We start from the raw sequence: 16,449 nt of genomic DNA on the forward strand, positions 1-16,449 counted from the left end.
GCGGCTCATGTTGATTCAGCAGCCCAGTTCTGTTATATTACTACACAGCTTCTCAGGATCCATTTGTTCCCCTGCATTTGTTCCCCTGCATTTGTTCCCCTGCATCAATGAGAGAGTTGGATAGTTCTTAAAACAGAATTGATTGATTGATTGATTGATTGATTGATTGATTGATTGATTGATTACTTTATGGCCTTGCAAATCTCACTGTTGGCTTCCAAATGGCAACAATAACAATGTAATAAGTAGCAATATGTGAATCAATTTTATTAATAATTCAAGATTGGATTATTCCCTGCAACATGAACTATAAGCCATGTTTTACAAATCACAATGGCATAGTTCATATAACCAAAGGAACAGCATTATGGCTTACAGCAACATGTAAATCCACCTGTAGAATAAATAGATTTAAACCTGTCCTTCTCATAGTACAGAATAGGCCAATCATATTACCGTGAACACTTCTTGAATATGGAACCTATATCTTACTTGAATATGGAACTTGTATACTCATAAATCTGACTCTTGAGAACATAGAAATAAAACTGCTCTTAAGTTTCCTATTAAATAGTAGAATAATTTAGGTTGGATCACTTAGCCATCATGGGTAGGCAAAGCAAAGTAGGACTTGATTAATACTTGGATTAGAAGCTTTCATGAAATACTAGGCTGAGAAGTAAAAAAGAAAATCCTGAGAGAAAACAATGTCAAACTACACGTATTTCCCATGACAGTAAGAGTGGAGTTAAATATTCACATAGGTATTAAATGGATAGTAGACTAGAAACTTTTTAACATTTGTCAAAACAGCATAATACACAAGGGAAACTTATGACAGAAACTAATATCTACAATATTGTGAAAAAAGTAGGGAAATATATAATCCTAATATTAACTGAGTTATTAAAAAAACAATAAAGCTAGAATAAAATAATAATAGCAAAGCAGAAGAGGAAGAACTGGAAAAAAATCACAAAACACAAGAACACGTAAAAATAAATAGAATGACTGTGCTAAAAGGAATCAAAGCAGTAAGAATATTAATAAGCACTTTGTGCACAATCCCAAAACAACTGGAGCACCACTTGAACACTTAGCATTGACAAGATTACCATCAGTCAATTGCAAATGCAGCTTTATTGGGAACATCTAATGCCATTAAACAAGTTCTGTCTATCCCAGGTTTTTAAAAAAGACCAGATAGGTTGATAAAAATGCCAAATCCAGTATAAACATCTGGCTTACCATGCAAATAATAATAATAATAATAATAATAGTAGTAGTAGTAGTAGTAGTAGTAATAGCAGTAGTAGCAGAAAAGAAAATCATTTGGTGGACACACTTAGCTTGGGCAACTGCCAACTGATTTTGAGGGTAAAGGCAAAGCCAAGACATGGAAAAATGAGGAAGGTGTAGTTGTCCTCCTGGATTCTGAATAGTAACACTGTTAATGTTGTGAAAAGCACATGCCCGTCTCCTAGAAAAATGAAATAGTCTAGGAAATATTAAAAAGGTAGAATATATTTCCCTGGATGAGAAATGGAGAAAAATGTTTTTAGGCAGGAAACAGACTGACCCCCACCATCCTCAATAGCTCAAGGGAGATGTCTGCATTTAAGAGATAAAGAGATAGTTAGGTCTATTCATAGGCAAATGCTCTCACCCAAGATTAAACAAAGATAGGATTAGCCCTCTACCCATCTAGCAACAGAACTCACCATGTGGCACTTGGGAAGATTACATCACCCAATTTATTTGCTGTATGCAATCCAGTTGGTGGCAGAGGTCCCCAAACTTGGCAACTTTAAGACTTGTGGACTTCAACTCCCAGAATTGGTTGAGCCTTGCTTGGGACTCAGGACAGCCCTGCATGGCTCCATGGGAGTCTGACAACCAATCAGAATACAGGCTCAAATTCAAAAGTTTTTATAATTTTGACACTCAGACACTATCATTATCTCTGCCTTTTTTTTCTTTACCCAACATCAGGAAGGCATGTAATCCTGTCCACCATTAAACCATCGTTCCAAACAGCCACCATGTTTCCAGGGTCTTTCTGCCCACTGGGAACTGAACCCAGAAGGACATTTCTTCCAATAGTGTTTTATATCAATGTGTAGCCTAGCATCTAAATCACAATGATTAGATCTGGCTTCCAAAGAGAAGGTGGCAGCATAATAATCTCTAGTCTCATTTGCAATTGTTGCTCCAAGCCACAATTCTTAAACTAATTTTAAGATGTAAAACTATTTAATTTATTTGCTGTAAGCCAATCTCGTTGGTGCAGAGGTCTCCAAACTTGGGAACTTTAAAACTTGTGGACTTCAACTCCCAGAATTCTGTGAGTTGAAGTCCACAAGTCTAAAAGTTGCCAAGGTTGAAGACCTCTGGTTTACAGCATTAAAGCATTATAATCTTCAGAGATAAGTATTCCCAACCCAATAAAGTAAATCATAGTTCCAAGAGAGGGAGAGGGGATTGCCACTTTTTAAGGAGATTTAAGGTCAGAAGGGTGGGACCAAATCTCACCTCTCAAGAAAGAAGATACAGTATTCCAAAGGGCAGAGACCACTGCAGGGAAATCTCTTCTCCAGGATCCCAACCAAAATTCCTTGACTGATGAGATCCATGGGCCACTCCCACCAGGGAAAGACAATTCCTCAACTAAAATAACTCAAACCATGATTTCAGTTCACAGTACAGTATAAACATAAACATGATCTGTGGCTTGCTACATTCTAGGAATCTAGTCACTGCTTTACAATCCGATTTGTTTTTATATATTTTGAAAATTTATCAATAAGACCTGAACAAGGAATTTTATTTATTTATTTTTATTTTATTTATTTTTGTCAATCAAGTATAGGATAGTAGTTTATATAAACATAACATAGAAAGTAATGATAAAAAAGACAATAGGACAGGGATGATAGGCACAGTGGTATGCTTATGCACGCCCCTTACAGACCTCTTAGAAAAGGGGAAAAGGTCAACTGTAGAAAATCTAAGGTTGAAGATTTTCGGGTTGGGAGAAGAAGCAACAGAGTCAGGTAGTTAATTCCATGCGTTGATCACTCTATTGCTGAAGTTGGATTTTCTGCAGCCTAGTTTGGAGCAGTTTAAATTTAGTTTGATTCTGTTACGTGCTTCTGTGTTGTTGTGGTTGAAGGTGAAGTAGTCATTAACAGGAAGAACATTTTGGTATATGATTTTGTGAACTATGGTTAGATCAGTTCGGAGGCCACATAGTTGTAAATTGTCTAACTTCAGAATTTCAAGTCTGGTGGAGTAAGGTATTCATTATATTCGGGTTTGTGTGATTTACTAATTAGGCTGGCTAAAAACCATTACCTTAAGGCAACACGTGAATTTCAGTGTTCATTTTCAGCAGAGGACAGCTGCTTAGTGTTTTCCCTTGTAGATTGCGTCCTTTTTCTCAGGATGTAGGGTTGTTGTTTTTTTACATTCATGCAACTGGAAGAGAGAAAGAGAAGAGGGAGAGAGCGCGATGAGCTTGGCCACGAAATACACTGCCCCCCAAAATAAAGGGAACACTTAAACAACACGATATAACTCCAAGTAAATCAAACTTCTGTGAAATCAAACTGTCCACTTAGGAAGCAATACAATCAATTGACAATCAATTTCAGATGCTGCTGTGCACATTCAACTTTGTACAGAACAAAGTATTCAATGAGAATATTTCATTCATTCAGATCTAGGATGTGTTATTTGAATGTTCCCTTTATTTTTTTGAGCAGTATGCAGTGGTACCCGTACCTAAGAACGCCTCTACTTAAGAACTTTTCTATATAAGAACCGGATGTTCAAGATTTTTTTGCCTCTTAAGAACCATTTTCTACTTAAGAACCCGAACCAGGAAATTTGAGAGCGGTCCGAAGGACCGTCCAGTTTCCTGTTATTCCCTCTTTAATCCCAGCCATTTTGGGCTTTTCTGGGCTGCCAGAGGAGCATTCCGTGTTTTATGTATAGTTTGTTTGGGTTGTATGAGTGTTTTTTTAATCAAGGATTTTTAACTGTTTTGCTTTTTTAATCATTGGATTTGTATTCTGTATTCCTGTTGTGAGCCGCTCCGAGTCTTCGGAGAGGGGCAGCATACAAATATATATATACATACCCAGTAAGGGTATGGCTTGCTGATGAGGCCAGAATAAGGCTGAAATAGCGCTATCCTAGTCTAGGATAGCGCTATTTAGGTCTTATTCTAGCTTCATCAGCTAGCCATACCCTTACTGGGATTTGATCCTGGGGCTTCTGCCTTGAAATGGCCTTGGGTTGGGCCTATAGGCAAAAAGGAACTGTGGTGTTCCTTCAATATACCAGGGTGATCCAACAGAGAAAAAAAAACAACCCAAGATACTCGGGGAAATAAACTCCCTTCGACCCAGTAGGAATCATCTTTGGTCATTCTACGCAGAGCCCATTGGCAAACCATCCGGGTCCAAGGCAAAACAAAACAAAACATTGCGCCAACCAATAAACGAAGCCGGGGCTACTTTGTTATCTGAAGGTGTCAGGTTTCAGCGCGGAGACTTGGGACTGGCGGCGGGGCAGCTGACCCTTTTGTTTTGCTTCAAGGCGAAGCCCTCCTTGCAAAACTGCGAGCGTTCCGGTCGCAACGCATTTGAGCAGCGCGCCTGCTGCGTAGTAGCGGCGAGGGCTAGCAACGAAAGCGCGGAGAGCTGGTTTAGGGCCATGGGGTCGGTGCTAAGCGGCGACGGGCGGGAGGCGGCGAGGACGCCGGACGCTGGCGATCCCCGAGACAGTATTCAGTTCCCACAACCACCGTCCGATCGAGCGGGAGACGTGGGAAAGCAGCCAGTTCCCTCTTTTGAATGCGCCATCTGCTTGGAGGTGTTCGACCAGCCTGTAAGGACCAAATGCGGCCACGTGTAAGTGCAACTTCTCTGAGTTTACCTCAGGTTGGGAGACAGGGGTTAAACTTTGGTTCTTGCTTTGAGAAGCTTGTGTTGAAGGAACTGTGCTTTGCAATGCAAACTGATTGGAAATATAAGTTGCGAGTGTTATGTATGAACGTTTAAGATTTTTCTTAAAACCAAATATTTATATATTCCTGCGATGGGGTTGAATTTATATTATTATTATTATTATTATTATTATTATTATTATTATTATTATTATTATTATTATTATTATTATTATTATTATTATTATTATTTATATTTGTAAGCCGCCCCTCTCCGAGGACTCGGAGCGGCTCACAACAAAATACAATGTCACAAATCCAATGTATTAAAAACCCCCATTAAAAACCCATTATTAAAAACCATAAAACTCAGACAGACCATACACAATTCTACCAATTTAGTTCCAGATTTGGTCCAATGAGAGACCAAGCTCATCAATGGATGATTTTCCTTTTGAACATTTATCTCGAGGATGGCATTAGAACGAAAAGTACTTGTGTGGAAAAAGGAAGGAAAGGAAAAAGAAAATTAAATTTGAATCAAACTATATTGCTGAAACACAGGTTGATTCGTTTCTCTGATTGTTTTGATAAGCTAAACAAGATGTTTTGGTAGAGAACTAATACATTGCTATGTATTTTAAACGTGATTTTGGTTTAAAAAAACTTTATATTTTGAAAATGAAATGTTTTTTTAAAAATATTTGTGTCACATGTTCCTGGCAGAATACAAATAATGTAAAATAAAAATACTGCAGAAGCCAGCCTTAAATTTTAGTTGCCTGCCCAAAAGATAATTGAACAAGTCATCTGACTCCATTACTTAGTCTCAAATCTATAATGACTTCTTCCCGTTTTTGCAAATGAAGGTCTTGATTAACAGCCTAGGTTTTCTCTTGGGTAAATAATTAAATTTTCAATGATTAGTAGCATCATATACTTTGCTTTCAGCGTGCCCCTTTTTCTCCAAGAAATTTAGGTAAGAGTCACTCTAAATATCTGTAAATAAAAATCTGTGAATCTGTTGAATGATGTGGGCTTCAGCAATAATCTAATCAGCACACTACCAAAATCTTTAGAAAACTCTTGCTTGATAGCAAATCCCATGGTAAAAGTTTTTTTTCCTCCTTTGGAGAAAAAAAAAAGCTCCTCACATAAATTAAAACAAATGCATCTGAATCCGCTCCATTGTCCAAATAATGTTTCAACTGCCATGACCCTATCATACATGTTTTCCTGCAATAGCGTTTTAACTATGCAAAGTACCATTCATGACATTGGACAAACCTTGATATCCATTTGATTGAGCCAGAATATCAAACAATACTATGGGCTTGTCATGAAATCCATTCATGTCAGGCTAGAACTTGTGTAATAGTGAGTTCTATCTCTGCTTTAGGCAGGAAACCACCTTGGGCCAGTCATTTTCCCTCAATCCAGGAAGGAGGCAAACCAGTTCTAAAAATCTTTGCCAAATGAACTGCAGCCACAGAAACTTAGTAGTTCTGGACTCATCACACTCATTCAGCCCAGCCTATATTTCAAAATTGTTAAGGTGGTAAAATGTAAGTCACCTTTTGTTTTGGGAAGAAAGACAAGATATAAATACAATATTCTGCTCAAAAAAATAAAGGGAACACTCAAATAACGCCTCCTAGATCTGAATGAATGAAATATTATCATTGAATACTTTGCTCTGTACAGAGTTGAATGTGCACAACAGCATGTGAAATTGATTGTCAATCAGTGTTGCTTCCTAAATGGACAGTTTGATTTCACAGAAGTTTGATTTACTTGTAGTTATATTGTGTTGTTTAAGTGTTCCTTTTATTTTTTTTGAGCAGTGTATCTAAAAATCTATAAAACTGTTCTTCTAATATAAAAACCTCCTCAAGAGAAGATGATAATATTGAAATGTAATTTGAATGCATTTCTTTAACTTTGGGTTATCTCCAAGACAATGCTTGTTAAATGTCATCCTGATAGCACCTTTTATTTTGCATATCAGTTTCTAATCTCCAAGCTTTTCTAAAGTAAATCCAATCAGGGTTCACAAAGCTTATTTGAACAGTCATTTCATTTCTGTGAAAGTTCCTTAAAATGCTTCCAGGCACTCTTTCCTGAGTGGGGGAGGGGGGCTGGGGGGCGCGCATAGAGGTGGGGAAAAACACCTCTTTGGTACCAGTAACAAGCAGCCAAAAATCTCACCCCTCTGAAACAGAGAGTGGGTACCAAAGGAGCCATAAAAGGCAGAGGCTGTTCTCACAGTAGTTTGGGAGTTGGTTATTATCAAAAAGTAGGCATCACATATTCCATGGTAGAGGGGAGGAAATTGAGAAGCAAAAATTACTGTGATTCTACTTTGCAAAAGATACTGCACTGTTTCCCTGAAGACCAGGTTCTTCACAATAAAGCAAGGATATTGACTTTAAATTTGAGAGGAAGTATATTGTAAAGAAAGTATAAATATATTATATTTTAATTCAGAATAGTGAAGGATTACATGAAATTCATTACTGTAAATTATGCATACAAATGAGAGCAAAATTAAAACTGAAGCCCTTTTCTTTGGAAATAGTTGTAATTAATTTTTGGCTAGTTCTTTGCCTTAAGTTCTTTTTGCAGCATTGACATCTCATATTAAAGTTGTATTACAAGTCACTTATTTTCAGTCACTAATAGGCAAGTACTTTGATGCTAATTAGTAACTTAGGTAATGTAGAGATAGCCTCATATCAAAGCCTATGATCTTCTATAGCTATTCTTTATCAACAGATTAGAAATCTAAAATCAGACAGAAATAATTCTTCATAGGATGTGTCTATATTTTAGATTGCTTTTCTTAAAATAGGTTCTTGTGAAGAAACATGATTTTATTTTTATCTTTGCCAGATTTTGTCACACTTGTATTACCACTTGTTTAAGAAATCATACATGGACATGTCCATATTGTCGAGCCTATCTTCCTTCTGAAGGGAACCCAGCAACTGATATTATCAAAATGATGAAAAACACACACCAAAACTGTACAGAATGTAAAACACGGGTAAGTAATGATTGATACTATGTAATTTACTCTAAAATTAAGAACTTTCTAAATAGTACTCCGATACACACTTTTTCAAAGTTATTTTGAGTTGTAAGCAATGTGTGATACCCAGCTGAGAAAAATTTGAACTTACCTTGCCTCCTCACTTTTATGAAAATCAAAATTTTAAAATGTTAATCTTTAAGTGTAAAATTTTAACTAAAAACATAGTTAAAACAAACATGTCTTTGCATGTTTCAGGTTTGCCTTAGTGAAATGAGAGCTCATTTGAAGACTTGTGACCAATATTTAGAAAAATATGGGCCTCTACAAGAAGTTGCATACCCCGAAACAAGGTAAATTACATCTTAATAAAATTAAGGATAAAGAAATCTATAGATTTATTAGTTATTTTATCTTTTCATATCCAAGTGGCTTGTGTATGAACTAAAACTTGCTATGAATAGACAACGTTATAATTTCTCAGGAGCAAATTGGTTCATTGTCCAAATTAGCTGTCAACTGGAGAATGTATTTAGTAGCTAACATTTAAAACGTGGGTATTTATATATATCTGTTGTTTTCAGGTATCCTTGTCCTTTCTGTCAGAATGAATTGGATGAAAATGATCTCTTGGACCATTTTCTCACTTTTCACAGAACTGAAAGAAGACCAATGGTAACTTTATTATATTTCTATTTATGTCTATATCATAGTTTGATAAATTAGATAAGATGAGATAAATGTACATTTGCATGTCATGATATATTAATAACTGATATTTCTTTAAAATAATACATCTGATGAAAAATTATCTCCGCAGCTTGCTGCCTAAGGTTTTATGAAATATAGATTTCAAAAGCTCCAGAACTAAAATTTCTTATTCATGCCCTTATAGAAGTATACTGGAAAGGTTAAGAGCACTTCTTTCAACTTTCTCATTAGCATGAGTTGGCTCGCCTGTTTGTTTCATCTGGGCAAACTTGCATGTTTGAAAATCTATTATGACTTACTATATAATATGTTATTTTGTTCATTGCAACAAAGTACATTAATTAGTGTGCTTCTTTGATCAGAGAAATTGTAATAAACATAGATTTAGAAAGAGGAAGGTATTTACAGTAATCAAACAACTATTACCGGTAAGTAATCATCCACTGTGAGCAATGAAAGTGCAAAAATAGTAATTCTCAATTTCAAATAGTAAATTATTTTCTTAGATTAAAGTACAGTGGTACTTCTAGTTAAGATCCTAATTCGTTCCGTGACCAGGTCCTTAAGTAGAAAAGTTTGTAAGTAGAAGCAATTTTTCCCATAGGAATCAAATGTAAAAGCAAATAATGTGTGCAAACCCATTAGGAAAGAAATAAAAGCTCGGAATTTGGGTGGGAGGAGTTGGAGGACAGTCGCCGCCGAAGGAAGAAGGTGAGGTGAGGGGAATCGAAAAAATCCAAAACTTTAAGGTTTAAAAAAGAAAAAAGAGGGACTCTGAGGCTGCCCAGAGCGAAGGGAGTGTTTCTTTTCTCTGGGCACTGGCAGAGGTTTATTCCCTTTCCAAGTGCCCAAAGAGAGGAAAATGCTTAGTTCGCTCTGGACTGCCTTCTTAAGCGCCACTGAAAGGCTCCTCTGGCAGCCTGTGATGGGCCGGGATTAAAGGGGGAATGGCAGGAAACTGGCCGGGCCTTGTGCTGCTCTCAAATTTCCTAGGAAATTTTTCTGGGCTCGGGTTCTTAAGTAGAAAATGGTTCTTAAGAAAAAAATATCTTGAACACCCGAGTCTTATCTAGAAAAGTTCTTAAGTAGAGGTGTTCTTAAGTAGAGGTACCACTGTACATTTAAAGCTTCATTAAGGTTTTAAACTCACTTGAGAACTGCCAGCATGTGTCAGGAGAAAAATAGTTCAGTAATTAAAGCTACTTATGGCTACAAAATATTCATCCATGGAAGAGGTTTCCACTATGTCTGTAATTGGGCAGAGGTTTATTCTGACTTGTTTTCCAAAAATCCAGTGCTGGATTTTTAATAAATAAAGTAAAAAATATGTAGAACAGTAAACTGCTGGTCGTTGTAATCTGTAGCAGCTGGCTACTCTCATTTCTATATCTTGTCCATAAATTAATGCACTGAATTGTATTAATTTACGGACAGTTGGATACAGTTGTGTCTAACTGTATGTTCAGTTGGATAAAAAAGAACGGTGTGAAGTTTCCCTCTTATAGTTTGGAACCATACATTCTAGTTTACACATCTTCAATCGTATAGGTTGATTTATGGTCACATTTGGGGCTGGGATTGTAGTCCTAAATTGGTGCAGTTGCAAAGAGACATGATGTCATGACACCAATTTACAATGGCAATCAAAGCATTTCCTATTGTGGTCATTAACCGAGAATTGTGGTTGTTAATGGAGTACCCATCCCAATGTAAGACATTCCAGTTTTGATCCCCCCTAGCCTCAAGCTTCAGGAAAGTAAGGGACTGTCTCCTCTTCCTCATCTCTGCCCTTTAGATGCCCTACACCTTGTTTTACAGGACAGTAAGCAGCTCTAGAATCACCGCTCCACTCTGGGGACCCATCCAGCTCACCCAAGCCAACATTCATTCACCCTGCTGCCTTCTCTCCCAATTCCCCATACTGACCTTTCCTCTTTTCCACCAACCGTCATGGCTGAAGGATAAACACTCCATTGTCTTTGCCTCCACCTGTTTGGATCCAGTTTTTATGATGAACATTTCTTACATATGGCTCCTTGAGTCTTTGGAATGCTGTGTTGTCTTCGTAAAGTTGTGCTGACTTTGAAAAACTGCTGGAAAATATGCAGGTGGTTGAAGACTTGAAGTATCCCTGTGGTTGTAAGTATGGCCAGGCTGCCAAATACCCAAATTTTCATCATGTGACTGCCGGGCCACTTCAGTAACTGCAATTTTGGGCATGGGTAGAAAGTGCACTTTTTTACCAATGCAATAATTTTGAAAATTTGCAGAATGAACAAACATAAGAAGAGAAATACCTGTACATTTGGGTTGTTTTGCTTTGATATTTTGCTTACTGTAGGAGAAAACTGTATTAATTCTTTGGAATGTTTGAAATTTAGAGACAATATCCTGGAAACTTTCCTGAAATGACAGGAGACAAATATTTACAAATTTGCTGTTTTGTTGGAGGGGGCAGGGGCGGAGTTGTATGTTTGAGTCAACTTTTTGACTCTGTGAAACCACCCAAATATGTACCTGCACATTTTTTTGCAGTTTTTAAAAGTGATTTTCTATAGCGTCTTTCTTAAGACTTAGAGAGATAAAATAACTATTGTATTTTTCGGAGTATAAGACGCACTGGAATATAAGATGCACCTTAGTTTTTGGGGAGGAAAATAAGGAAAAGAATCTGCTTACCAGGTATTCATCTGACTAGCGTCCTTAGTCTGGTCAGCTTCAGCACATTATTTTCTCCCCTGGTTAAGGGTTTTAGAAAAAATTATTCTGAGAGAGAGACAATGAAAGAGCTTGCCAGCCAGTAAGAGCTGGGAACATCATTAGCACCTGGAAAGAAACAGTCTGAGCAAGTAGAGCAATGGGAAAAAAAAACCTGCAAAGATACTTAGGGTTTGGAAAGCATTCTTCTTTGCAGAGAGTAACAATGAAAGAGCTTGCAAGCCGGTAAGAGCTGGGAACATTGTTAGCATCTGGTTAGGGCTGGAAAGAAACTTACTCAGAGCAAGTTAGAGAAATGGAAAAAACCCTGCTAAGACTTAGGGCTTGGAAAACATTCTTCACAGAGAATAATAATGAAAGGGCTTGGGTACATTAATAGCACCTGGTTAGGGCTGGAAAGAAACATTTGGAGCAAATAGAGAATGAAAAAAAACCCCCTACAAAGACAGGGTTTGAAATACATTCTTGGCAGAGAATAACAATGAAAGAGCTTGCAAGCTGGTAAGAGCTGGGAACATCGTTAGCACATTGTTAGGGATGGAAAGAAACTTACTCAGAGCAAGTTAGAGTAATGGGAAAAACCCTGCAAAGACTTAGGGCTTGGAAACATTCTTGCAGAGAGAAACAATGAAAGAACCGGCAAGATAAGAGTTGGGAAGATCATTAGCAGCTAGTTAGGGCTGGGGGGGGGGGGGGAAGCTACATTCAGAGTATAAGATGCACTCTAATTATCAGTCTCTTTTAGGGAGGAAAAAGGTATACGCCAAAAAATATGGTAGCTTATGGTCACCTAGTTGGCTTTGTGCCTGGGCTCAAGTTGCTGCTGCTCAATGCCAGGCCGGTGGTAAATAAAGCTCTCCTCATCCGGGATTTGATCCTGGATGAGGAGGCCGACCTGGCTTGTGTGACCGAAACCTGGCTGGGCCCGGAGGGAGGAGTTCCTCTCTCGGAAATCTGTCCAACTGGGTTTCGGGTATGGCACCAACCTTGACCCCAGGGAAGGGGAGGAGGAGTGGCTAATTATTATAGCCAGGGAGAGTCTTTGCCTGCGTAGGCTCATTGCTCCAGAGGTTGCGGGTTGCGAGTCCCTCCTGGTGAAGTTGGACTTAGGGGTTCAGGTGGGTTTGTTACTCACGTACCTGCCTCCCAGCTGCGTGTCAAAAGCCCTGCCTGTGCTGCTCGAGGAGGTGGCCGGGTTGGCGGTTGAGTTCCCCGGACTTTTTTGTCCTGGGGGACTTCAATCTGCCGTCACTCGGTGGTTCCTCTGGACTGACACAGGAGTTCATGGCCACCATGACAGCCATGGACCTGACTCAAGTAGTTCATGGTCCGACTCACGAGGGTGGGCACGCACCCGATATGATATTCCTCTCTGAGCAATTGAGTAATGGTCTGAGACTAAGGGGCTTAGAAGTGTTTTTGTCATGGTCAGACAATTTCCTACTGCGGCTTAACTTCCTGGCTCCAATCCTTCCCCGCAGGGAGGCAGAACCGATTAAGTTGTTCCGCCCCAGATGCCTGATGGATCCAGAAGGTTTTCAGAGGGCGCTTGGGGTTATTCCAGATACACTCGTTCACAGTTCGGCAGAGTCTTGCTGAGGCCTGGAACAAGGCTGCAGTAGGGGCTCTTGACCAGATTGCGCCTTTACGACCTCTCCGCGGCACTAGATCCCGTAGAGCTCCATGGTACAACGAGGAGCTCCGGGAGTTGAAGCGCCAGAAGAGACGTCTGGAGAAGCGATGGAGGAAGAGTAACTCTGAATCCGATCGAACACTTGTAAGAGCTCATATTAAGACTTACAAAGTGGCGCTCAAGGCGGCAAGATGCACGTATCATGCCGCTTTGATTGCATCAGCGGAATCCCGCCTGGCCGCTCTGTTTAGGGTAACCCGCTCCCTTCTTAATTGGGGGAGTTGGGGAGCCCTTGCAGAGTAGTGCTGAGGATTTTAACACATTTTTCGCTGATAAAATCGCTCGGATCCGGGCGGACCTTGACTCCAATTGTAAAACAGAGTCGACTGACAACGAGTCAGTCGAGGTGACTGGGGCTAAACGTCTTTGTCCACCTGTCTGGGCGGAGTTTGACTTGGTGTCACCTGATGAAGTGGACAAGGCCATTGGAGCTGTGAGTTCCGCCACCTGTTTACTGGATCCGTGTCCCTCTTGGCTGGTTTCGGCCAGTCGGGAGGTGACACGGAGCTGGGTCCAGGAGATTGTCAACGCCTCCTTGGGGAGGGGGTCCTTTCCAGCCCTTTATAAGGAGGCACTCATGCGCCCCCTCCTCAAGAAGCCTTCCCTGGACCCAGCCGTGCTTAATAACTACCGTCCAGTCTCCAACCTTCCCTTTATGGGGAAGGTTGTTGAGAAGGTGGTGGCACTTCAACTCCAGCGGTCCTTGGAAGAAGCCGATTATCTAGGTCCTCAGCAGTCTGGATTCAGGCCTGGCTACAGCACGGAAACTGCTTTGGTCACGTTGCTGGATGATCTCTGGCGGGCCTGGGACAGGGGCTTGTCCTCTGTCCTGGTGCTCCTTGACCTCTCAGCGGCTTTCGATACCATCGACCATGGTATCCTTCTGCACCGGCTGGAGGGGTTGGGAGTGGGAGGCACTGTTCTCCAGTGGTTCTCCTCCTACCTCTCCGGTCGGTCGCAGTCGCTGTTAGTGGGGGGTCAGAGGTCGACCTCAAGGTCTCTCCCTTGTGGTGTGCCTCAGGGGTCGGTCCTCTCCCCCCTGCTATTTAATATCTACGTGAAACCGCTGGGCGAGATCATCCAAGGACATGGGGTGAGGTATCATCAATACGCCGATGATACCCAGTTATACATCTCCACCCCATGCCCAGTCAATGAAGCAGTGGAAGTGATGTGCCGGTGCCTGGAGGCTGTTGGGGCCTGGATCGGTATCAACAAACTCAAACTCAATCCAGACAAGACGGAGTGGCTGTGGGTCTTGCCTCCCAAGGACAATTCTATCTGTCCATCCATTACCCTGGGGGGGGGATTATTGACCCCCTCAGAGAGGGTCCGCAACTTGGGCGTCCTCCTCGATCCACAGCTCACATTAGAGGAACATCTTTCAGCTGTGGCGAGGGGGGCGTTTGCCCAGGTTCGCCTGGTGCGCCAGTTGCGGCCCTACTTGGACCGGGAGTCATTGCTTACAGTCACTCATGCCATCATCACCTCGAGGCTCGACTACTGTAACGCTCTCTACATGGGGCTACCTTTGAAAAGTGTTTGGAAACTTCAGATCGTGCAGAATGCAGCTGCGAGAGCAATTATGGGCTTCTCTAAGTATGCCCATATCACTCCAACACTCCGCAGTCTGCATTGGTTTCCGATCAGTTTCCGGTCACAATTCAAAGTGTTGGTTATGACCTATAAAGCCCTTCATGGCACCGGACCAGAATATCTCCGGAACCGCCTTCTGCTGCACGAATCCCAGCGACTGGTTCGGTCCCACAGAGTTGGCCTTCTCCGGGTCCCGTCGACTAAACAATGTCATCTGGCGGGACCCAGGGGAAGAGCCTTCTCTGTGGTGGCTCCGACCCTCTGGAACCAGCTCCCCCCTGAGATTAGGATTGCCCCCACCCTCCTTGCCTTTCGCAAACTCCTTAAAACCCACCTCTGCCTTCAGGCATGGGGGAACTGAAACATCTCCCCCATGCCCATGTTGTTTTGGTGTTAGACTGATTGTGTGCTTGTTTTTTTTAATATTCTGGGGTTGTTTTTTATGAATTTTTTAGCTTAAAATTGTAATTGGATTGGTGGGTATTGGATTTGTTATTATGTTTTTTTTTACCTTGTTGTGGGCCGCTCTGAGTTTGTGGAGAGGGGCGGCATATAAATGCAATACATCTAATCTAATCTAAGGCAGGACTAGAACTCAGTCTCCCAGGTTTTAGCCTGATGTGCTAAATCCCTACTCTAAACACCTTTCTCAGTGTACAGCGGTTATCACCAGTCAGAAAACACCATAATAAACTGATGAGGGTGCTTTTCCCAACTATGTGAGATCAAGAAGCATTTTTGGAAATAAAAATGCTGCAGGGTAACTACATGTTTTTACCTTACCATGCCTGATTCTTTTTAAGTTTCAAGTTAAAAAAGGTTTATTAGAAGCACTGCCTGTTGTGTACCAAGGAATCTGTCCATGGGTTTAATATTGCTTAGCCTATTGTGCTTTTGCATTAATACAATCATCGTAGCTTATAAACCATAATTTATTAGTTAGTTATTTTGTGTGAATGCAGATAAATCTGATCTGTTAATAAACAATATTTATAAAATCAGGGATTTGTCTAACCCAGTGTTTCCCAACCTTGGCAACTTGAAGATATTTGGACTTCAACTCCCATAATTCCCCAGCCAGTGAATGCTGGCTGGGAAATTCTGGGAGTTGAAGTCCAGATATCTTCAAGTAGCCAAGGTTGGGAAACACTGGTCTAACCTGTAAGATTGGTCATGTTTGATGACTCATTGAGGTCTGCATGGATAGAAGACACTAATTTACAGATGCATATGAAAATGTTCTTGGAACATAAACTATTTTTGTATTTTCCCCATGACTTAAATAGGTAACAAGACCAACTGCTTTTGCAGACAGGATATTTGTATTCTTGTATATGTACTGTAGGCTATGAAGAAAATAATATCTGAAATCTTTCATTCAACCAACCAACAATAATTTACATATACTGTAATTAACATTTCTTTTTTAATAATTCATGATGCACATTATAATGACAAAAATATTTATTTCTTCCCACCTTGAAATGTCTACAGTATTGTCCAATCTGTCGTTTACTACCTGGTGGTAGTCCAAGTTACTACATCAGAAGTTTTATAAGGCATCTTCAGCTGAGACATACATTCTATTATGAAGATTATATTGTGAGTAAATTGTGTCATTTTTTCCTAATTCCTGCTAAACTTGATCTGAATCTTTATCTCTCTGTTTCTCTTGTAGTGTATAAGGACATTTATAGATTTCAAGAGCATTATTTGGGGGATAGGTTGCAAAGACTAAAGACTTCAGTG

The 16,449-nt window shown here is 40.2% G+C and overlaps 1 protein-coding gene and 1 long non-coding RNA gene across 3 annotated transcripts in view; one reads left to right on the forward strand and one right to left on the reverse strand.

The window, feature by feature from the left end:
• The window catches only part of LOC139164948 (uncharacterized), a 26,007-nt gene continuing 9,558 nt past the window's right edge, over nucleotides 1-16,449 (reverse strand). The window contains exons 2-6 of one of the 2 annotated variants that reach the window (XR_011558718.1): nucleotides 11,373-11,431; nucleotides 10,991-11,096; nucleotides 10,620-10,897; nucleotides 3,355-3,477; nucleotides 1-99 (exon numbers count right to left, since the gene is read on the reverse strand). This is a non-coding gene — a long non-coding RNA (uncharacterized lncRNA). Of the gene's footprint in view, nucleotides 100-2,821; nucleotides 3,478-10,619; nucleotides 10,898-10,990; nucleotides 11,097-11,372; nucleotides 11,432-16,449 lie in introns of those variants that run through there. The other variant, XR_011558717.1, reaches the window with a different exon arrangement.
• Nucleotides 4,448-16,449, forward strand: part of RNF125 (ring finger protein 125) — a 13,365-nt gene continuing 1,363 nt past the window's right edge. Inside the window, exons 1-5 of the mRNA XM_070747699.1 lie at nucleotides 4,448-4,916; nucleotides 7,844-7,997; nucleotides 8,241-8,335; nucleotides 8,567-8,657; nucleotides 16,195-16,302. Of these exons, the coding sequence (XP_070603800.1) occupies nucleotides 4,720-4,916; nucleotides 7,844-7,997; nucleotides 8,241-8,335; nucleotides 8,567-8,657; nucleotides 16,195-16,302 (645 nt within the window). The 5' untranslated portion in view covers nucleotides 4,448-4,719. The remainder of the gene's footprint in view (nucleotides 4,917-7,843; nucleotides 7,998-8,240; nucleotides 8,336-8,566; nucleotides 8,658-16,194; nucleotides 16,303-16,449) is intronic.

Source organism: Erythrolamprus reginae, chromosome 3, assembly GCF_031021105.1.
Source record: "Erythrolamprus reginae isolate rEryReg1 chromosome 3, rEryReg1.hap1, whole genome shotgun sequence".
Classification (NCBI taxonomy): domain Eukaryota; kingdom Metazoa; phylum Chordata; class Lepidosauria; order Squamata; family Dipsadidae; genus Erythrolamprus; species Erythrolamprus reginae.